We start from the raw sequence: 24,353 nt of genomic DNA on the forward strand, positions 1-24,353 counted from the left end.
AGGCATTGGCTTTTAAAGACTCTCAGGAGTGCCTGACAGACAAAGTGCTTTCTCCTCAGTCTTAGGAACAGGACTATGTAGGCGTACGGCTTTGGGTTTTATAACATGGAACAAGAAAGGCTGGAAATGGGGTTTAGTGGAAGGATAAAGTGTAGATGTGTGACATAGTAAGCGAGGGAGATGTAGAGTGTTTGTGTATGTGTGGGCGCACATACTCATATGCATGGAGATGCATGTGGCCCTCGGCAGGAGTGGTCTAATCATTGATTTGATGTGAACTGGCAGTTTGATGCATCCTAAATCAGACAGGTAGAAACACACACATCTCTGTCAGTCATTTAATGAGTAGCATTAGCTTAGAGATACATGCTGGTTGAGAAAACATTCATTTGGAGCTACGCTCACCAGTCAAGCGTGGACTACAGAATAAAGCGTCTTTACTGAGCAGAAGCAAAGCCTTTAGCAGGATAATCTTAAGTGAATATAGTATGTTAGAGCAAGGATGGATAAATAAAATTAGTAAGCTGCTGTCCTGCTTTGATGTTATGTGATCACATTGTACCACACACAGGGTCCAAAATGAACACCCACTAACCGCCCCAAGAAATTTCAATGACAGAGTTTAAATGACAGCTGGCTGAAGGAGGAGAAATATAAAATATAACAAGAAGCACTGCATAATTCTTAGTATGCAAAAAATACACCAATGTTTGTGCTAATTAGCCTTCAGCAGACATTCTAAAGGTCACCTGAGACAAATATTTCGTTAACTTGAAATTACTTCAGAATTTCAAGGTAAGATTTAGATTTACTTTTCACATAAACTTTTCGTCAGTGCGACATTGTGGTTTGAGCTGCATTTTTGTGGTCTGGGTTTAATCATCCAGCTGTGTTAATTGCACAGAAATGTAATATCTGTGTTGCTCAGACCATTCCACACAGATTGTATAGTCATGATGTAAAGTTGTGTAAGTTTCTGTACAGTGTATGTGACAGTTTTGTCACTGTAAGGCAAACACGGAGAACTACAACAGAAAAAGCTAACAGAAAGGGGTAATGATTCTTTCTCGAGGTTGTGAAAGGCGGTCATTATCTTATGCTGTCAGGTTGTACCTAGTGTAATGGATGTATGTATAGTGAAGTCTGATCTCTCTGCAGCTTGTACTGAGTTTATGGCAGTGGTACAAAAATAAATAGTTAAATTATTAAGGGCATCTCATTTCACACCACTTGCAAATGTCATTTAAATATAGATATGTGTAAATGTGTTCACTAAATGGACAAAGGTGTTCTCTCTTTCTTAATTTGCTCAGAACAATGTCAATTCAGTCTGGCATTATTTTCTTTCTTACAAGAAACACAAAAGATGCTAAGCAGAACGCAAAAGCAATTTATTAAGCAAGGAAAATTAAAACCCAGGACTGTGATTAAGGTAGGATGATTAACACTGGAAAGCTTAAAAAAAGTGCAAAATGCACAATACATTTATTATAAAATTAATCTTGTGCTATATTATAATAATCAAACTGGCCGTGTTCGTTTGTCTGCTTAAAATATCCTTTTGTATTTCACAAAAGAAAGAAAATAATATAGGGCTCTGATAATTACTTCTTTTTTTTTTTTTTTTTTGCATTTTTAGTACCTTTAATTTGTAATGCATTTTTGGGATTATTTGCTGGAGGACTTTTTTTCTGTCTCAGATGGATTGGATTTATTGGATGTTAGATCCAGGTCATCTGTGTTGCAACAGTACAATCAGGTGCTTTTTAAAAGTGCACTCTGTGATTTCTACTTAACACACATACTGTAAAGCAATATGTGAGTAGACTTGAAATACTTAAGGTCAAGTTTACTCAGATGAGCTGAAGACTCCTTATAAAATCACTTGAACACCAGAATGCTACATGTTCCAGATGAAGTTGTATATAGGAATACAGGAGTTGAAAATTTCCACTTCCAACCTCAGCAGATTACAGTCAATCACAATTGTATACATTGTGTTGACAAATCATAATGGCCAAGACCATTTCGTTTTTAACTGCCAAGGTAAGATTATATATTAGTTTATAATTATTATATAAGCTATATACGTTACAGTATATAAATATATGTAAGTAATATTTTATGTCTTCTCAGAAATAGGCTTTTACACATTTTCTGGGTTCTGCTGTCAGTATTGCATTTTTTTGGTCATATGTGACTAACATTTGTCTATAGTAGTAGTAGTAGTAGTAGTAGTAGTAGTAGTAATAATAATAATAATAATAATAATAAATGGAATGATGCGTCTCACTCAAGTTGTTGTTGATCGATTTCAGTAACCTGACTGTAAATTGAGACTTTCACTTGTGGAATTAATTATGGCTCATGGGAAATGGCATATTTGTACAGTTGTGTTGGTAACTTAAAAACTTTTGCTTTTGCGGGATGATACATCTGCACCCGCTAGGTGTCAGTATAAGTCCAAGAGGGCTGCCATATCAGCCAGCACAACTTAAACAAGAAAATATGGAGTACACCTTTAAAATGAGTTTGAACCAGCAGAAAACAACCCAGAATCTCTGTTGTCTTTAAATATTAAAGTGTTATCCACTCCATTTAATTACTACGCTTTATTGTTGCACTACAGTCTATTTTAAAAATACCACCCATTAGACACTGCACACAACTCATAATTCTTACCATCCATTAATTGAACTCGTTTTCTCTCCCTCTTCCAGTTCTCACAGTATCTTAGACATGAGGAGGGGCTGGTTGCATGATTGACAGTCCTGAAAGAGAGATGCTGAGACTCACTTTGTTTACAGCAGTCAGTAATCTCTTTTCTGCTAATACTGCAGAGCACTGACACGGATCTCTTTATTTCTTTCCCGTATCTTGTCTTTCTCTCTCTTGCCCTCTGCTTCTCTCATTTTCTATCTCATCCTGCTGTGAATGCTTTCTCAACTCTTGTACTTATCTCTCCTTGTTTCTCCCCTCCCTCTCTCTCTCTGTCTCTCTCTCTCTCTCTCTCTCTCTCTCTCTCTAAAGGGGTGGGGAATGTTCTTGTGAAGAGAGCAGGTGCAGTGCCTCCCCTCTCTCTCTCTCTCTCATCGTGCATCTCTCTCTCTCTCTCTCTCTCCCTTCCTCTTTCCTGGCATCAGCAGTAGGGTAGTGTAGAAGGCTGTCTGTGTATGTGTCTGGCTGCAGTGTCGTAGGCTTGAGCCATGTTAAAATCCCACAGGAGATTAGAGCGGGAACACGCGCTAGTCCGGACTCTTTAGACATGGGAGCCCTAGGAGGGAACAACAGACATGCAAAACAAATACAACCGTAATGAGGAAAGGATGAATGTTGTCTTATGGAAAACCTGCATACTGTCTTTTTTTAACCCTTCTCTTTTTCTTTTTCTGTCCGTCTTCGAACAAGCTCACTCCTCCCTCCCTCCCTCCCTCACTCCCTCCCCTCATCGCGCTGCTCCTCTCTCTCACTCTCTCTCTCTCATTCTCTCTTGCGCGCTCTCAGTGGAGGAATGTAGATAGAGGCTGAGCGTATGCCCACTGCTTTGCACGATATCAGCGGCTCACTCTACGGCAGTGGGTCGCTCATCAGGCACTGTTCAGAACGGATTTGCACTGCTAACGGATTTAATCATCCACCATCTCCTCCAGGACAACTCTGCACATGCCACTGCCTCCTCGACCGGGTTTATTGCTCAGCTTGCACGTACTGGGTTCGTGCTGCAGGTCCCTTGCTCCCTTAAGGATGCTATAATTCATCAGGAGCTTTGCTTGTGGAAAAGGGGACATTATTGCTTCATGGTCAACGGTGAGTCCTCCTGCGTGAGGGAACCAGCTTCCTGGGATATGTATAGCTGACTCAGCGCTCAAATACAAGTCCGATCGAGACCTTGAAAAAGGAATTGGTGTGAATGAAACAGGGAAAATATGAGTCAGTGTTTAACTTTTACTGAACTCCACCTTTAAATATTGCAATGCATGGAGTGATAAGATCAGAGGATAAATCTTACCGTGGTGTCATCTGCAAAAAGAGGGATTTGATAATCTGACGACAGAGAGTGCTGCTGCAACGGCTGGTGCTCGGAGACATGCAGATGATTTCACTCCTCCCTTTCCTTCCACCTTCTTTGCTCGGCACCTTTATTTAACATTTGTACTGTTTTGGTGATCTTGTGGCGAGCTGGAAGTCGTCTGGTCGTTATGGTGGAACTTGACTAAAGGACTGTCTTTTTGCTGGATTCTGCAACCGCTGATATTTCCACCTCCGGAATTCTATTGGGTGTATGTGTTTGTCTGATTGTGAGTGCGTGTATGTGTATTAGTGTGTGGCAGTGTGTGGTTGTGATTTGTCTGCCTTGATGTGTTCATAATTATTTCTGTTCTTTTCTGTTCATAATTATTTGTTCTTGCGGTTGTCTTACTTTCCGTTTTTTTCCAATGTCTGGCACTTCTGGCCAGAATTTCACCTTGTGCTATCCATGTCTGCCGTGCTCTTGGCCTTGGGGTTAACCCTTAGTGTGCCACAGGCGAGATGAGTGACAGCTCGGGAACCGTGAACAACTCGGGGGCTATGGTACTGGAGGAGCCTGATGGGAGAGGCGGCTCCGGTGGACGTGAACAAGCCCAGGCCCCTGTGCGTGGTGGCATTTTAAGGTGTGGGACCTGTGCCCTTTGGCCCCGCCAACAGACCTGGCTCTGTGTGGTTCCGCTTCTCATTGGCTTCATAGGCCTGGGGCTCAGTCTCATGCTGCTGAAATGGATCGTAGTGGGTTCTGTGCGGGACTATGTGCCCACAGACTTGGTGGACGCCAAGGGTATTGGCCAGGACCCCATCTTTCTGTCCAAGCCTAGCACTTTTCCTAAGGGATCTGACACCACCACCACTACAACCACTATTGGTGGTGTCAGCTCGGTCAGTGCCACCGTCACCTCAGTGGTGCAGAGCAGGACTCGAACGGGAACTCCTCCAAACATTCCTCCTAGAGGTAGTGGGGCATCCGGCAGTCAGGTGACACAGAAGAGCCCCTCTACTCGCTTTGTCCCACGTAATCCCACCTTTACGACCACCGTGGTCTCTACCACCACGTCTACTGTCCATACGTCCACATCCAGCCCCTCTCCCTCCAACCCAGCAGTCCTAAACGACTCCACCCAAATGTGGACCAGAGAGCAGTCATCCGAGAGGCATGTGACCACACCTGGTCGAACCCATGTCAGCCGCAAGACACGTAAGTTTGATACTTTATTATCAGTTCTTGCTGGTTTTGCTAGTGCAAGAGCTGTGCAGTTCTACTGCTGTTGGGGAATATTGGTGATCAGACAGTCTTTGTTGACTTGCTTTGCAGATTGCAGTTTTGCATGGTAATGTTAGCACATGTATATTGTGTTAATGACATCCCAGAAGCGAAGCATGACAGACTCGTGGCCGCATACAGTCCTGTCTATCATGTCGCCAGGGAGCGGCAGAAACACTAATGACAAGCAGCGACTCTGGCCACTCCCTGTGTTTCAAAATGTCATATATTGAATCAAGAAATATGAAGAGAATTTCATTGGTATAATAGTGTGAAAAAGGTTTGTTTCTTATTTTATCATTTTTCACTGGCCGCAGCACGTGAAAAAGCTTGTATCAGGATGTCAGTTACTGTAGGGAACCTCAGAATATGGTTTCTTTAGCTCTGCGTTTGCTGATTCTATCTTTATATTTGGTTACTTGAAGAGCTGCGAGCAATGGGTCTAATGATGGAGCTATACATTGCTTAAATTTATAGAATTGACACATTTTAAACAGCACATTTTGTTGTTCATTTGAAAACTAAAGGAGCCTCTGAAAATAAGAAAACTGGATTGTGTGCTGGATTGTGAATGTTACGTCTCAGTGTAATATCAGTGAAATAAAAATTTAATATCGCAGAAATTGATTGCATCATCATGCCTGATTGCTCGCACCTGCTAACAGTATATTTATTACCTGACATCAAGATATGCTATCCATATGTGATTGCACTGTGGGATTATAGTGGCTAAACTGTAGTCATCAGAATGCCCAGATACAGATGCATTCACAATTAATGATCACATTAATTTGCATGCAGTGGACAGCCTGTTCACAGTGACATTTAGGTAGTTTGAATACTTGTCATAAGGATTACAACAACTCTTTTTCCACTGTCAGGCCAAACCATTTTCTTTGCTTAAACCGTTCCATTCTTTGCTGATCCGGGCCAGCCAGCATGGATTTGATTTAATTTTCCACTGTGGTGCTGATAACGGAGCTCTTTAGGATGTAATATAAATGTGCCAGTTGTTGCCTTTGTAACGCAAAAGTTTACAGACAATATAAGATGTAAATTGCAACTGTGTTAATAGAAGATGATTGGATATTTCTTGTAATTTTTTCGTTAATTTGTGTTTATGTCGCTCAAATTGTGCGCTTATCCAGCTACAGAGAAACTGGTAGCCAGGCAAAAGGGAAGTGACAAATCCTTAACTGCGACATCACTATACCCGCTGAACCTTCTACTAGCAAGGTTCAGGGCGGTTAGCCAACTGAGCCGAGAAGTGGTTCATATATAAGTGCTAATAAGACCACCACCCAATGTAAGATTTGTGCCACAGCTACCCTGAACTAAAAGTATTGGTGATCACCAAAATAATTTAATGGTTAATCCACCAGTATGTGTAAGCTCTTTAGTCACAGTTGGCCAAGTCAAAGTTTAGACTTAAATCCTATTGAACAAATTTGAGATTTAGTGGATTAAAAGATAGATCGCACTAAAGTTTCATCAAAAGCAAGTCTCTGGGAACAACTAGAAACTATTTGGAAGTCAATAACAGCACAGATTTATGGCCCTATGATTTCCGCGGTGCGAAACAATTTTTTTTTGTTGATGAATAAATAAAAAGCAGGTAAGTACACTTAAAGTAACTTGTAACGTATTCTTGGACACGTTATTGAAACACAAAATAACCAATAAAGTCTCAAGCATTAAAAAGCAGCCCATACTAATCCTCTTAAGTTCTCTTTATCTGAAAAAATATGCATTTTCATTTATTCATACATGGTTGCAACAACATTTAGGCCAAGTTCAAATAAGTGCCATTGTCTAAATGCTTTTTTGGATGAAATTTCAAAGATGTTCAGTTATTGTGCTTTTAAATAATATGTAGCCTATCTTCCTGACAAAAAAAAAAAAAAAAAAAAAAAAAACCTTTTAAGTTTATTGTTTTGAATAGAGGTTGATGATATCTACAATAATATCCGTTGGTGTAGCTATATTGAAAATGGGTAAAATTCAGTAATTTTAGACATAATATACATAATTCAATAATTTAACCATATAGGGCCTTTAAAATGAAGATTACAAAATAAATATTACGAATTAATTTATTAAGATTGAGAATATAGATGTTGAGATTTTTACAAGAGATGCTTTTACAGTTACAGGCACACAAACTTTGGAAAAATAATGTTTATTATGGGACTCAGGAATGTTTAATTGTGTGTATATTTCTAGTTTCAACATTATTTGTTCTTCTTAAAATGTGCAACCATTGAAAATGTATACCAATTTACTCTTGGGCCTTTAAAATGAAGAAACCAAAAGAAAAGTTTGTTAAGAGTTAGAATCTAAAAGGATATTAAGATTTCTTTGATATGAGTTACAGGTATATCCTACAAACTTTGGTCAACATTTATTTTATTTTTTTTCTGTAATCTGACTCCAAATCTCAGGTGGAGTAAATTACTCAGTAAATATACACCCATCACATTTAATATTATGGCTTTCTACTTCATTGATGTTTGTCTTTCTTCAGAAAAATATAAAATAATAATTGATCTGGGAAAGTTTCTGAAATTTGGTGGATTTTTACACGAAATGACTCAACTGTGTTTATGTCTGAGAACATTTTATACATCTTTTATACATACTTAACTACAGACACTGCAATGACATTGGGGAAAAAATAAAACGGAATTTGGGAAAAACATTAAACTGATTTCATAGTTCCCTAGAGACTGTGGAAAAGTCTGCAACAATGCCAGCAAGATTGCAAGCTGTTGTCAAGGCCAAAGGACACCATACAAAATATATAAAACATATATTTTTGGTTATTATGTGTGAATAAATACTATTTAGTTGTGTGTGTATGTGTGTATATTTCTTTGTAAAAATTCTGGAGAAAAATATTTGTAGATATATATTTTTTTTTTAAGTATAAATGTCAGAAGTAAAAAGTAATGGAGAAATTAATATTTTCTTGTAAATATACAAATATATGCTTAAACAACTTACTGTTGACCCATGCTTTTTCTAGTAATGTAGACCCCCCTCTATTCACAGTAATCAAAAAGAACCTGTGGATTTTAGGAGGTGTCATAAGTCTTTGAACAAGTCCTTATCGTATACTTGGGTTATGCAGTAATTCATTACCATTTCAGTTGTCTGACAGAGGATATCTTAATCCTTTGTGTCCCCTAGCAAGACTTGCCTATACCTTTATCTATAGCACAGAGAAAAAGATAACTAAAACTTTTGTGATCCAAATGCGTTTGAGAGCTCACAGCTGTGGCTTATCTTAAAACTCATTACTGCTCGCCATACTTGATATTACAGCTAGATAAGAACAGATATTTCAGTGATTTTCCAGATGAAGAGACCAATTTGTTTTCCTAGAATAACTGTCCACAAGATTGGCTGATGTGAATTGAGTGGCCTGTGATTTAGTTTAATGAATCTGTTAGTTATGTTTGGTTGAGGACATGGAACTTCTGTTGCTGCTGCCATGGATCTGTTAGCAGCTAATACAATGAGCATAGGTAGTTAGAGATTAATGCAAATTTGCAATGAGTGCTGGAGGCACTTTACGATGAACTAACCATATAAAAGCCATATCTCAATGTGATCGATTATGAAGCCGAATCAATTGTAACATTAAATGAAAACAGCTTTGGTTGAAACTGGCTGACATGATTCCTGGTTCCAACTGAATGCCATTTAATGACCATTGATTCTTCCTTTGTTTTGTAACATCAAGCTGATTGCGAGGATTAGTTCATGTCACCTAGCACACTGTATTGGGCATTTACTCCACTGTCACACATTTGGTCTCAAAATACAAATGAGAGTGGAATCATTTGATGATTCTGACATTAAATCAATGCTGTCTTAAATGACAAAATCATTCAGAATTTATGTTTGAAGATGAGGTGATTTATTTGCCTTGTCTGTCTATTTCCTATTTTAATAGAAAGCCATAAAAGCGCTCCCTTCTAGTACCATTAGAGCTTAATTTCACTGAGACTATTTAAAAAAAAAATGTCACTTTGATTTATCTTTTTACAATTTCCTAAAGGAGGGATGAAGCTTTAAATATTAATGCTTAGAAAGGGAAACATGTTCAATATGTAGAAGAGCATGTGAATAATTGACAAGGGTATGCTGAGAAATTATCAGGGAAAGGGATGAGAAATGTGCAGGGTTTTATAAATAGAGGTGGAGGAGAGGACTATAAAAACAGGCAGTGGTGACTGCTCCGCCCTGTTATGAATGTCTGTGTGGCCGTGCACATTTTACTTTCACTTTCAAATGAGCCTGCAATTGCTTAAAATGGTGTGTTCATTATTATTATTACTAATAAATAAAAAAACACAACAACTAGAAAAACACAACTAACCTTTTGCAGGTTCCCTATTAGCATGGGTTTAAATCCAAAATATTGCAAAATGGGTGCTTTTACATTTCTCTTTGAAACCAAATCTTCCGCCATTGTCTTGTCAGTCAGCTCTGTGATGCCTAAGATTAACTACTCTGACAACATCAGGTAAACCCAGATGCCTAAGACTAGAAATACTAGTATTCAGACCGCATAAGATGCTTAAGAATAATAGCTTCTCTGACTACATCGGTAACCCCAGATGCCTATGCATCATTAGTTATGATTAATTAAAAATCTCATTCCCAGGGTGAACTGTCCATTTATGTTGGTCAATGGCTACGTTTACATGCAACCAAATAACCCGTTAGTAATCGGATTGATGACTCAATCGGACTGAAAAGCCTTCATGTAAGCACCTTAATCGATCTGATTGAGCTCGATCTGAATGAAATTTCTGATCGAGAGAACATGTAAACACTTGATCGATTGAAAACCGAAACTGAAAGGACTGGGCATATGTGCAATGACGTTAAATTGGGTAATGACCCATGACGCACGGAACGAGCTTTTCTTCCTGTTGAATAGTGTCATATAAATGAGTGTCCCGTCATTCTAAAATTCTCCTTTCACTCAGTGTCTGTGAAGTGGAGCAGGACAACTCTTATCCACAGACGGCATTTTTACTGCGTGATAAATATAAGCAGCACGGCACAACAGTTCATATGCTCATTTATTAAAACAAATAAAGGGGAATAGTTAGTATGCGCAAATAGCGGGAAACTCTGTATATTCGTGCAGTGTGCGCATGTCAAAAAACTTATTCCGATTTGAAGCTTGTGGCATATAAACGCAATTAACCCGATCACATGTTTAGCGTTCATGTAAACTACATTCAGATTCATCAATCGGAATCAATTCAGTCTGATTGAAACAAAAGTTGCGCATGTAAACATAGCCATTGATGTTAATGAGCTTGAACCCTTGATCTTTTATTTAGGTGATTTAATAGTGCCATAATTCGATCAAATAGTCTGTTTAACAACCTTCTATTTTTCAAGCTTGCAATGTAACCTTATTTCTTCCAATGATTAAGAGTCTTAATGTTCTAGATATATGGAAATGAATGTCATTAACAGCCATTTGACCACTTTGTTCAAAACTTTTTTCCTTTTTGCAGTTTTAAGTTGAAATTAGCATAAAAAATGTTGACAGCTGACATTTCTGAATGAGGGATGCCTTTTAGAAAATAACAGTAGCGATTATAAACTCCTGAATGCCTAGCAGGATATTTGTGAAGTGCTGAACTCTGGTTCAAATGCAAATCATTTCTGCATTTTCCATTTAGTTACACGCCAAGGAGTGCAAAATTCTTGAATCGTGTGCGGATTAGCACTTTTTTTACCCCAACCCCACCCCACCCCCCCACCCTAGCTCCTTGTTTCTGGAGGTAACAAATACTTATCGCAGGAGAATGGCTTAAATCGTTGGTGATAAAAGATGCATGGGATGTTTATAAGAAAACAATAAGCTGTTCATCAGCTATGCTGGAGGCAAATGTTAAAGGAGGAAGCTTTGTCTTCATTACCACAGGTTTAGTTTCTGTCACAGGGATTGGGCGTCTAGATCAGTCATATAGAGTATCATTACAAGCACGGTTTGGAAATAGATCTTTCATTGATTCCATGAAGATAGAGATACTTGTTTATGACATTGAATTCACAGAGCTCTCAATTAACTAATAGCTGCATTAAGTCTTAATGATGCTTTCTGACACAGACTAATGCTTTTTTTGTGTGCATTCTTCTTATTGCAAAAGTACTTACTCTTGTACTCATCATCTGAATCAGTTTATAATATTAATATTATGCATGCTCTGAAAACAATTATATCATAATTTTGCTTGTCAAGTTATTCCATCTTGCATTTAAGGATGTTTAGATTTTTTTTTTTACATGGAAAAAAAGACAAAACACTTAAAGATTTTTCTTTTCTTTTCTTTTCAGTGTAGCGTTAATTATGTGTGATGTCATTAGCTTTATTCACTGCTTTTTGTTTCTCCCACTTCCCTTTCATTTCTTCTCTTTTGTCTTGTGGTATCCTATGCTTTTGCAGGCCTACTTCGAACCCTTTAAAATCTGTGGACAAATGAATATCAAGTTGCTTTGGCGGGTTGCCTTGGTCACTTGATGGTGTTCAGGCTTTTCAGCCTAATACCACATTGTGACTTTAAAAAGAGCTGACCGGCATGACAAATGAGGACCATAACCCTCAACAAACATTGTACTGAAGCCCAGCCAATCAGAGATCAGGGATAATGTTTTCTCTCAGCCCAAAAATGCAGGCCAGTATAAAGGAGCACAGCCCCACTATCAATCCTGCTTGTTACTGTTGCAGCTTAAAGCCTATTGAATATCCAAGCCAATACAATAGAATGCTGTAGAAAGATCTACCTACCTTACAACCACAATAGTATCATTCTTATTATACTAATACATTAGAAATCAAGAAGTCATGAAGTAGTAGTTGTAGTAGTAGTGAAATACAGAAGTATTATGAGAAGCAAAGGTCCAGGGAGCAGTGTTGGGGGTAACTCATTACAAGTAACGAGTTAAGTAATCAGATTACTTTTTCAATTTACAACAAAATATCTAAGTTACTTTTTCAAATAAGTAACACTACTGTAGTTACTTTTTCACATTTATTGACGGACATCTCTTCTGTCCCCATGTTGAGAGAAATAAAGTGAGGAGGTGTTGTGTGTGCTTTGTAAACATGATGGTTATTTTAGTTCTAGACTAAATGTGAACATGCATTTACTCATCTCACTTGCACGAAACATCCAGTATTCCTCAAAATGAATAAAAACAGTAAAATGCAATCTCAGAATTGTACGCAAAACTTTTATTTTAACTATATTAAATTACACAAATATACTTTATTTATTTAATCTCATTTTATTAACCAATGTCTTTGCTGCTGACCTTCAATTATCTAAGTCAACCATACTAATAAGCAAAAATGACTTAAAATTAGATTTAGAAATAAGAGAGTTGAACTTCCTTCTCCTGTATCCCATTGTTCTTCACTCCAGAACAGCAGAAGCTGAAAGGTTTGTTTGTTTGAGCGGTGCCCTCTACGGTACAGGAGTAAATATGCATTTCCCTCAGCCTGAGGCTTATTCACTTCACTTTTGGTGTGAAAGGGCCTTAACATTTACCAATAATACAACTTTTTTTGTTGTTATTAAAAAAACAAACAAGCAAGACCAGCCCAGGTAAGAAAAAGTTTACGCAAAAGTATTGTAACTCATTACTTTTCATAAAAAGTAACACAATTAGTTACTTTTTTTGTGAGTAATGCAATATTATAATGCATTACTTTTAAAAGTAACTTTCCCCAACACTGCCAGGGAGTACACGCATTTACTAGAAACCGAAAGTCTTGCGGTCATGGAATGACATGGGTGAGCAATTAATGACAGAATTTTTAGTTCAGGGTGAACTAACCTTTTAACATCAATGGAATCTTTCCATTGCACAAAAGGTTCTTTATAGTGGAAAAAGGCTCTTTAGATTATTAAAATGTTCTTTTTCATTAAAATAAGAAAAAAAAAATTTAACGACCTTTCACTGAAAGGTTTTTTGGGGAACTCAAAATGGTGGTTCTATGGCACCAAAAAAAAAAAAAAGATGCTCTGTTGGCATAGTACATTGGCATATATCTGTAATAATTAATTCAAACCATCATGTCCACAAATTAAATAGCTCTTGGGATTAACTTAAAAGAAGGTGATTTACACAATTAGCAAGCCTTTTCTTCTGCAGTGGCTCATAGAATAATTCCTCTGCATATCCATTTCAGTTATTTGCTGTATATGTTTGTGTATGTTTGTGGCTGATTTGCGTTGTCCCCTTTCAGCGCTACCTAAGGGATAAAAGAGTACATCGCACTCCCAGAGTCTGTTATGAGATATTGATTCACATGCGATTGTCTACGAGACTTGTGCCTCTCAGCACTTTGACTGGGATCAGTTTTAGTGTCACAGGTTTGATTGCTCATGCACAGCACTTTTCTCTGTTCCTGGGCTTGTTTTGAGGAGCCACACAGCCCCGTCCTTTGTAAGTGCACTAGATATCACAAGCAATTTCATAATAATTCAATTTCACCCCTGAATTTGGTAGAAAAGCGGCATGAAATTGGATAGGCTTTGTTTTAGGCATTTTCATTTCAAAACGGCCACATTAGCCTATTCAAGCCTTTTCCTAAACTTGCTCGTCCACACTGAAACGTCAAAAAAAAGCTTAAATAATCTTACTGCGCATGTGTAAAAGATGATAAAAACTTACATAGATAATACTGAGAGACTTGACATAATAAAGTTTTCATGCTATCATGTTATTAGCAAAATATTCCACTACTTACTGGTGCGTTATTTACACTCAAAATTATTCCACTGCCCTCAAGTTTTGCCGCAGAACAAAATGTAGTTGTCTTTGCAGATTGTCATCTCCTCTGAATTAATTTTCCATCATCTTTGCAGATTGTACAAAGCAACATTTATTTTTAAAGGTGCTAAATATGTTTCTAGCAGCTAGCGATCAATCTCTATTGTAAATGATCAAGCAAATTCACAGTAGGGCGACAATTTGTGTGAATGATTGTTTTCACCCACGGTTTGTTATGAATTTGAATGTTCATTTATATGCTATTGACAACTTTGACTAAATTTGTTTACGACGCCGACGTTGTTTATGCTCACTGGGAAATGCGAAGCTAACGTTATCTTGCTATTATTGCGTCCTTGTATGGGAGCTATAGTTATAACATCAGGTGGTGAAACGATTTTAAGATAATGTTTCTTTTTTTCTGCATTCTGTTCTGCAATATATAAAACCCTTTATCTAACTTGGCGACATTGCACATTGAATGAAGTATCAGTAAAACTTAACTTTGTTTGTAGTGACTACTTTGACTTTCCTTTATGCCGGAAGGGAGGGGAGGAGGTGGGATGAGGAGGAGGGAGGGTCTAGCTAGCCTCCATTTTGTTTGACAACAGTTCGAATGTCAACAAGAAGTAACGTCTCGCGGAATCGCTTAGAGCACCTTTAAGAACTATGAAAATAACCAGATAACGACATCTATAAGTAGAATATGTGTCACATAACTAAACATGCGTCATCGTTTTTGAATGCTTCTGTTTTCACATTTCAAACTACAATGGCATTTTCAAATGTATCCTTTTGGGAGAGCGTCTTCAAAAAGCTCAGTTTGTACAGGACAAAAATGCAGTCTCCGTTTGGACTGAAGAGAACGTAGAAAAAAAAGAGGCATTTTCAAATCTGGATTAATGAAGACGTAGCCTTAGGATGTTTTCTCGTCATCTCTATTTTGAGTCTCTATTTTCCTCTTTTTCAATGAAGTAGTGTCAACATTCATACTTGGAATATCTCAATGCCTGCTGTACATGATTTGCTCTCCCACACTAGTCTGACAGATGTAGTTTGACTAAATCTGTCAAAGTACAGATTTAGATTCTCCCATTCTAGTTTGACTAAACAAGAATAAAGACTGTGCGAGTTTTAGAGCTGTCTGAATGGTGCAGCTGTAGCAGGGGTAAGTCCTTCTCATAGCCCCGAGGGAATGATCCTACAGCCATGACATGATCCCTTATGCCTGAACTCATTTAGACTGCTAAGAGCATTTTCTTTTTGCTTACCCTCCCTCTCTCCCTTTCTATCTCTCCCCCAAAATGCTGGTTGGTGGCTAATGTGCTCCATGTGCTCTCCATTTAGGTCTCTCTCCCTCACTTTTTCTCTTTTGCCTTCTCCTCATTCTCTCGTGGTTATTGAGGCAGATCTGTCACAGGGACACTGCACCTCAGGACATGGCTTCACATACCGTGACAGCATCCAGCCAACACACTCTCAGCTCAGATGGCAGATTAAAGACATGCACCCACAAACACACACACACACACACACACACACACACACACACACACACACACACACACACACACACACGGATGTCTTACCAAGGTTGATGAATGGTGGAAATGAAGCGAGTGTTTTGCACGGATGTGTGGTCCGAGCTCTCCCACGGTGAGTGTCTGAGTGCGTACGGGGGAGCGGTCAGCGTGGATGCGGACGGTTAGAGGCCATATGCGGCGTCTTCCTTCTCATATCCGTTTGGCATCAGCAGGAGTGAACACATCAGCTCTAGTGCTGCCGTTCTCCCGTTTCAGCCACCTTTCAAACGTTTACTGATGGTTTCCCACTGAGCCTCATGCCTCTGACTCCTCACATACTGTAGATGTGAGTCAGAATCATAAATGACTGCTGTAGGGATCTAATATGCATAATGAAACCAAACAAATTTTTTTTTTTTTTTTATGAACTAAATGCTGATTCCTTCCACAGAGAGTGAAGAATGAAATATATATATATATATATATATATATATATATAGCTTCTCAATTCTGAATCACAGTTTCCGTGTTGGCCTGGAAATGAGAGTTGATGAAATGGTGCCATTGACTGGAAAATGTTCTTAGTGCCATGCGCTCTCTTTAACTGACCTTGTCCGATTTCTTTAGTGGAATGCTTTAGGGATCATCAGCCTAACAGTAATACCGTATTATAAAACCATAAAACTAGATCCCACTGTCTCACTACATTAGCACAAAGTAGGTCTGTCCACCCACTCTGCTACTTTCTTATGGTGACGGGTGAATAGTTTGCCAACGATGAGCCCCATAAGATTCTCTCACTGCCCCATACAATCTCCTCTCCCTCCATGTAGGACACCATTTTAAATTATGCATGTAATATTCTACAGCTTTAAGCTCAGAAACTTTTTTTTTTCTATAGGCGGTGTAAATAATTAATAGTGCAACCACCGAAAGTATCATTCTATCGGTCATTCAAGCCCTATGCAGCAGCTGTTTCACTTGCCAATTGATAACATGTAGAGGACAGCAAAGAGGGGTAATGATAACGGTCATGTTAGGGATAAACTGCAATTTCTGCTCCATTTAGAATGATCAGGTATTCACAATATCGTCAGTGAAAGCTCATGCTTAGGCAGGACTCCTCAGTTCTGACACAAAATGGAGGCAGTGCAGATGAGATGATTGACAGTAGTAGTCGAGGAGCCTTAAGAGAGTCACTGGTTCAGAATGAAGTTCTTTTGTGTCTTACTTTCTGTCAATTTAGAGTAACAGAGATGGTGGTGATAGATCAAAATGACCGTTTGCCTTTGTGTTAAATGAGTAATTCAGAGGTGTGACAGTCTGACATGTCAAAATTCAGTGCTTAGTTCTGAAGAATTTGTGTGTGAATGATCAAAGTTTAGATAATACCATAGTAATACGGTAAACATTTCTGTTGTTTTAAAATGTGATACATAGATCTCCCTTTTTCCAAGATATATATATATATAGAAATGCTATATATATATATATAATATATATATATATATATATATATATATATATATATATATATATATATATATATATATATATATATATATATATATATATATATATATATATATCTTGGAAAAAGGAAGTTGCAAAAAGTATTTAATAAAAGGGGGCAAATAATTGTTCCCAATGTGTTTTGGCGCAAAACACTTATTTTAGTCTTGGAAAGGTTGTCTTTTGCTCTTTCTCCACAGAAAAGTAGTTCACTACATTTTTGGCTGTTGGATCAGTGGTGTATGTACTGACTGAAATCAAAAAGTGATGGAAAAGGAGCATTTATGTGTCTGGTAAATCTATCTCAGTGACAGCGAGGAGACCTGGGACATTTCGCTGAAGTGAGAGAGAGAGAGTGATAGAAATACATATGAAGAGAGAGTTATTACAGATTACAGACTTAATCTTTTATTTATGGAGACAAATTCCAGCAAGCTGTGCAGTGAGTTCTTATGGCACATGCCAATGTGCAAGCATCTGATGAGGACCAGCACCCACCTGACTGGAGATAGATGCTGTCTCGCTCCATTTTTCATTCTGAGACAAGACCTAGATTTTGAAACATCTCTTTTTCACTGCTTTTCCTGCATCTCATCAATTATAATGCATTTCTTAACCCAGATGGTCTGTTCGGAGTCCCAATGGCATTTTAATATCGCAAAAAATGCACTTAAAGTGTTAGTTCACCCCAAAAATGAAATGCATGTCATAATTTATTCACCTTTCATTGTATGGGCAAAAAAAGTTGAAACATTCTTCAATATATCCAAGGTATAACTATCCAAAATAAAAGAGGTTTGGAGCAACATTTGGGTGACCGTTTTCATTTTTGGGGTGAACTATCCCTTTAAAATTGAAGAATTAAGTTGATACTTCATATGTTATTGTTTTAAAATGAATTTCTAAAATCTAAATGTACATTAATACATTATACATTATTGCCCTGGTAAGTCTTACAATGGTAAGTCTTACAAAACATGACTTCATACGAGTTGACCATACCTAACCATAGAGCCCCATCCTAAACCCAACCTCTAAACCTAACCATTATTATAATGGACAAAAACAACAACAATAATAATAATAATAATTATTATTATTATTCTATAGAAAATACAGTTGAGCAGCTTAATATTTTTTTGGGAGAGAGTTATTAATATTTTTATATAGGAAAGTATCACATATTTTATTTATTAATATTCATGATTATTTAATGAGTAGAAAATGCCTTTACTGTCACTTTTGATCAAATGAATGCATTCTTGCTGAATAAAAGTATAATTTTCACACACATAATCCATATATACATATGTATGTATATATGTACCGTTTGCGATGGTAAAAGTTTCACATTTTCATACATTCCAAGTTGTACATCATCTTATGTTTTCACCATCTCCTACAAATTAATTATGAATTGTCACTTTTAGTATGAATGGATCTGTGCTCTGATCTTTCACTGTCTAAGAGCCAAATGATATTAGTTATTACTAGTAAATGGGTCCCTGCTACCTGTGATGTAAAACTGCAGCTGATTTATGATTTTCTATCCTTCTTTTGTTTAACTTCTAGTAACTTCCCTGAGCGCTTTGCACCTTTTTCACCCTCATTAGCGTTAGAGACCCTCAGGCATCCAGTTCCAAACAATTATTAACCTTTAAGGAGAGGCAGGCGCTCAGACCGATGCACAGTGCTCGGATGTGTGAATCACATTATTTTGGGGTTAGTGAGAGGGTGATATACGGCCCTCTATGCAGGCAGCATGCGGCCAGTTATTGGTCTCCCTTGACAGGAGTCAGAAAAGTGTGTGCGAAAGGCATTAAAACACATCAATGGACATTTCTTACCCATATACATGTAGACAATTCAGAATGTCCAATATATTTCTTGTGTAACCCTCTTCAAAGTCCACTGAGTGTGTGTGTGTGTGATGTGTCCATCACATGTGTACCTTTTATCTCAGCAGGGTATTCGGGTGCAGCATCTTGTGCGCGCAAGGCATCATATGATGAAAACGCCTTGTCTAAGTGCTTTTACGACATCAAACATGACAGCCTTTGGTCTGTGTGTGCTTTAATGTGGTATATTTTAGTGACACTTCAAATGTATTCTCATCTGGGATGTATTATAAATATTTTCAAGTTTTTACCATACTTCCCCAAGCATCTTGATGGACGTTAATCCTTTTGCAGCGAGATACTCAGCTAGACGCCGTTGAACATATCCCTGCTCAGGCAACAACTGCTCAATGATGGCCTCAGTCAGAGAGATGAACCTGTCTGTCACAATATACTAGACAGTCATAGATAGACAGCTTTAAGCAGGTTGTAGAAAGTTGTTTGTGTATCAGATATTTCGGCCTTGTCTTGGCCAGCCTTGCCTTCACAGTTTGCTCAGTCTATCTGCGTGTGTGTGTGAGTTTGTTTTTCTTGTGATGGAGTGTACAACCAGGGGCCACAGAGTGATGGATGGTGGAAGAGGACGACAGATCTCTCAGATGGCCGTCCTTTGCCGGTAATGGTGGTGAAATGCGATACCAGGGCAGGAAATGGGGGAATAAGCAGGCTCCAGCCTTAATGCTGACAGAATCAAATGGGCATCGCTTTCACTGAACTCCTCCAAAGGCGTTTTCTGCAGGGTTTCCGCGGAATAGTCTAGCGCTACCTGTTGTGTAATCTATAAATTTTAGCCGTCGGCAGAGCCACTCACCTTTTTCCAGTTTGGCTGCGTGTGGATATCAGTATTTGTTTTAGATGGCCACCCCAAACACCAGCTGTTTGGTGACCCCTCCCCCTGACCTTTATCCAAGCCTGTGATTAGCTGAAGCAGAGGAGATGTTATAAATATGTATGAGGCCAAAACCACTGTGGATTTGCATAATGCCATATCTGCCTGACATTTAGCTTGTTACATAATCGCTAAATGAGTTTTAAAAAATCTCCCCGTTTAGGACTAATAAATCATAATGCAGTGAGTTTTGTGTGTGAATGCTGTTAGTGAAGGGCAGTGTCTGTTTATCTTGCTCTCTATGGCCACGTGGCCTTTGTGGGGTGGCAGATGGGGATGTGGAGTGGAAGGATAGATGAAAAAAGTTTTTCTCTGTGAATTGTTGATAATCTCTATACAGAGAAAGAGAGACCCAGAGAGATGCTAGTGGTGTGTTGTGTAAAGTTGTGTGTGTACTGTGTACATAAGCAAACACTTATGAAGGATTAATGAATGCATTAGTCTCTTTGCCAGACAGACAGCGAAACATGCAAAATGTCCATATGCGTTTGTGTCTGTGTGTGTGTGTGTGTGTGGAGTGTAAAGCTCATGAAAACCACACTAAATGGGAGCAATAAGCTCATGAGATGAGTTGATAAGTGCTTTGAGTACCTACAGCGTTCAGATCCCTGTGCTTGTGTGTGTGTGTGTGTGTGTGTGTGTGTGTGTGTGTGAAGATAAACAAGAAAAATGACACATTAGAAGCTCCCTTTACTGGAGCCTTGTAGTGGTGAATGACTCAATCAGTCATTATTGCTCCGGTTTCATACACGTTTGGTTTGATTGAACGCTCTTTACAAAACAACAGCACATCTTACGGTGGCATAATGCACATATAATTTTAAAGGGATGAGTAGGATAAAAGTTTTTCTTGATCTTTTGAGATTTATTCATTGATTATTGTACTATGAAAATGTTATTTTCAGAACTCAAAACTAATATAATAATAAAATACAATAAAAACATTTATTGATAGTAATATATATTACAGTAATATTACAATTCAATATAACCGTTTTCTATTTTAATATATTTTAATATTCCTTAATATACTCCAGTCTTCAGTGTCAAATGATCATTCAGAAATCATTCAGTCATCAAGAAACATTTCTTGAGCACTAAGAAAAAGTAGCGCTGCTTAATAATTTTGTGGTAACCATGATACATTTATTTTTTCTATTTATTTCAGGATTCGATTTATTTTTTCAGTAAATCTGACCCCAAACATTTGAATGGTTGTATGTGTACATGATCTAATTTAAAATGAGTTTATATACACACATACTGTATGTGTTGTGTTTTTTCCAGTTAAATGGATCATATTATAGGTTTGTGATGCATGTACAAAGCCATTGCAATAAGAAAAACTATAAAAAAAAGAGATCAAGTAAAAAAAAAAAAATCACTTTTTTAAAAATATTATATTATATCCACAACTCAATTTGAAATTGACACCTCCAGCCTCCCACCTCCTCTCTAGTTGTTCAGCCACAAGGCCGGGACTGTTAAATTGCATGGGAAAAACAGTAAATGGCAGCAACTCTCTCTGGCCCAAATCATGCTTTCATGTTCAAAGCGGAGCTGCATATAACTGTGTAAACCATGGGAGGCGAAACAAGACCATTTTCGTACATGGATACATAGACACTCGTATGCCACACACTGATTCTAGTGCTACTGAGCACATTAGCATAGATTTGTCAGTCACAAGCTCTGGGAAAATAAACAATCAAAGCTAATTAATAATTGGTGCAGCAGGTGTGAATTCATGTTTGTGTCATGATGTAATACATCACTTGAGCCACTTGAGCCATTATTAAAATAAACGAATGTCATTGCATTGAATTGATCAACATGTAACAATAACAACATTTGCCTTGACATAAATTTATTGGCTAAAAAATATAATTTGCATTTATTGAAGAAATAAATTCAAATCAACACAACAAAGCATTTTTAATAAAGACAATTAATTAGATGACTGAATTTTTGTTTTGTGTAGAAATGCAAAAAATTGCTATGCAAATACTTTTCTAGCCCAGTGTATCATATGTTTCCAAAATCAGGACCCCCCTGTGTTTTGTCTGAGCCCCTTAAATAATCTGATAGTAACTCAGCTGTCATCACGCAAGTCTGTGACCACATCAGCCCCCTTATAATCTCTGATTATGAATTTTTCTCCATGTTTACTGAAAACAGCATCTGGATGAAGCTACCTTATGTAATTTTAGTCTGAATCCTCCTCTTCACAGTTTATTACATTAAATATTATCTGTCCTTCTTGCCAGTGCACAGTGGCATCGTTACAGCTCTGTTATGGATTTCACTTTTACTTTCGATTTTAATGAACAACACACAAAATAAAATACAAGCAAATGTGGCCCAGTTCCTGATATGGATCCACTGACAAAGTTGATATTTTGATTACATCGGTTTAGATTAACCCCTTCACTGTAAACCTTATGCAGCTCTCTAATGGCCACAATTGTTAATCATTGCTGTGTACAAGTGGTGCTTAACTTACAAATGTGAGAATGAGACAAGGGATGAAAGAGAAAAGGAAACATTTCTGCTAGTCCTTTATCCCCAGTCGTCCTTGAACTACACAAATGTTTTGGGCTTTTGCTTTCCTTTTTTAGGGGGCATCTGCTTTCCAGATTTTCTCAATCATTTTAGCATAGGCATTATTTTGTAATATGCCAAGCATAGATTTTTATTGGATATATTTGTTTGTTTTATTTATTTCTGCTTTTTCCATACAGTATATTTAACTACGCTAACTTCACCTTAAATAGACACATTTAAATAGCAAATACTGCTGTTGCTTTTCCTGGGGTTGTTTGTTGTGCCATAGTTTATAGTACTATAGTTTTATTTTACTGTCTGCCTCCATTTAAACTGAATCACAGGGAACAATAAATACGTAGTTCTTTTGAATACAATCACAAGCAGCATAGATTGGACACTAAAAATAAAGCAGAGGCAAACATTCTGGTTTTACTCTCAATCTCTCCTTTGCATGCGATCAGGAAGAGGTTTCCATCGCCTGCCATTTGACCTCGCGCTGCCTTGTTCTATTATGAGTACCTGAGGAGAGGTCATGGGTCAGGAGCTGCCGGTTATCAGCAGATGTAGCGTGTGAGAAAAATGTCACATCTCTCTCTAGAAAAGGCTCCACCGCATGACAGGAATGGCAGGTTCTGTCTGTCTCTGTTGCCCTTTAAACAAATAACAAAACCATTATCAGTATCCTCTTGTTGTAGAATCAATGTGTGTTATTTACAGTGACTGGTTGATTGAAATCTGATTTAACAAATGCTACAGAAAAGGATTGGCACGTGCAGCCAGTGTGATAAGTCTCTACATCCTTTCTTTTCACACACAGTAAAGCTACTGTATGCTGTAAGTTGTAACCACTTCTTTGGCTTGATTTTCTTACCTAAAGCCTGTGCTACTGATATCTCGTTCTCTGGTTCCACACTTATCATAGGTATTGTTATCTAATTCCAGCCTTATCTTCCTCAACGGAGCACGGCAGGGTACCAGGGAGGTGGGCATATGTTCACAGGGCCACGCGGAAAGACATGTAAATCTAGGCTAAGAGGCTTAGCGCCTGTTCTCTCTCTCGGTTACCATGGAGTTCCCCACAGATAGGTGCCATCATGACTGGCCAAATGCCAAGCATCCTTTTCCATGCTTACTTACCCTTTTAGCCTATCTGTAGTTTCATCAGGCCTAAGGATCTATCTTGTGCAGTGCCAAAGGGTGGTGTATAAGGCATCTAATCATCCCTGATCAGCTTAGTCCCACAACATTAAGAATGAAAACATGAGATTTCACTACATTTTGTGACATTTTTTGCCCTGAATTGTGTGTGTTGCAATTGAGCAATCATAATTATGTCGCACGCAATGTGAGGGCACCTCTGAGTGGCGTTGTGGCACAGAGTGGGCAAGATCTCATTTGCATGTTGTACTCATTTTGTTGAGTAGCATATCTGATGTTTTTGGTTGCTTATTATATATATATATATATATATATATATATATATATATATATATATATATATATATATACTGTATATATGTGTATATATTATATATATATACTGTATATATATATATATACTGTATATATATATATAATTTATTTATTTACAGTTTTCAGTTTTTTTGTTTTTTTGTTTAATTTAGTTCAATTCAAAAAGTAAAGTTTTCATTTTGAAATAAATCAACATTTTATTCATTACATTATAAAAAATTAAAAAATTAAAAATGCTGTTTTTTGATAAGAAATAAGAAATATTTCTTGAGCAGCAAGTTAGCATAGAATGATTTCTGAATAATCATGTGACTTAAGACTGGAGTAATGGCGGATAAAAATTGCTTTACCAGAAATATAAAAATGTATTAAAATGGAATGTTGAATTGTAATATTACTGTAATATA

General features: G+C 37.6%; 1 protein-coding gene across 2 annotated transcripts in view; it reads left to right on the plus strand.

Moving 5' to 3' along the window:
• The first annotated feature begins 3,395 nt into the window (after positions 1-3,395).
• The window catches only part of nrg3a (neuregulin 3a), a 327,881-nt gene continuing 306,923 nt past the window's right edge, over positions 3,396-24,353 (plus strand). For both annotated transcript variants that reach the window (XM_084391956.1, XM_084391957.1), the window contains exon 1: positions 3,396-5,227. In XM_084391956.1, the coding sequence (XP_084248082.1) occupies positions 4,531-5,227 (697 nt within the window). In that variant the 5' untranslated portion in view covers positions 3,396-4,530. The remainder of the gene's footprint in view (positions 5,228-24,353) is intronic.

This window comes from Rutilus rutilus (genome assembly GCF_951802725.1).
Source record: "Rutilus rutilus genome assembly, chromosome: 20".
NCBI lineage: Eukaryota > Metazoa > Chordata > Actinopteri > Cypriniformes > Leuciscidae > Rutilus > Rutilus rutilus.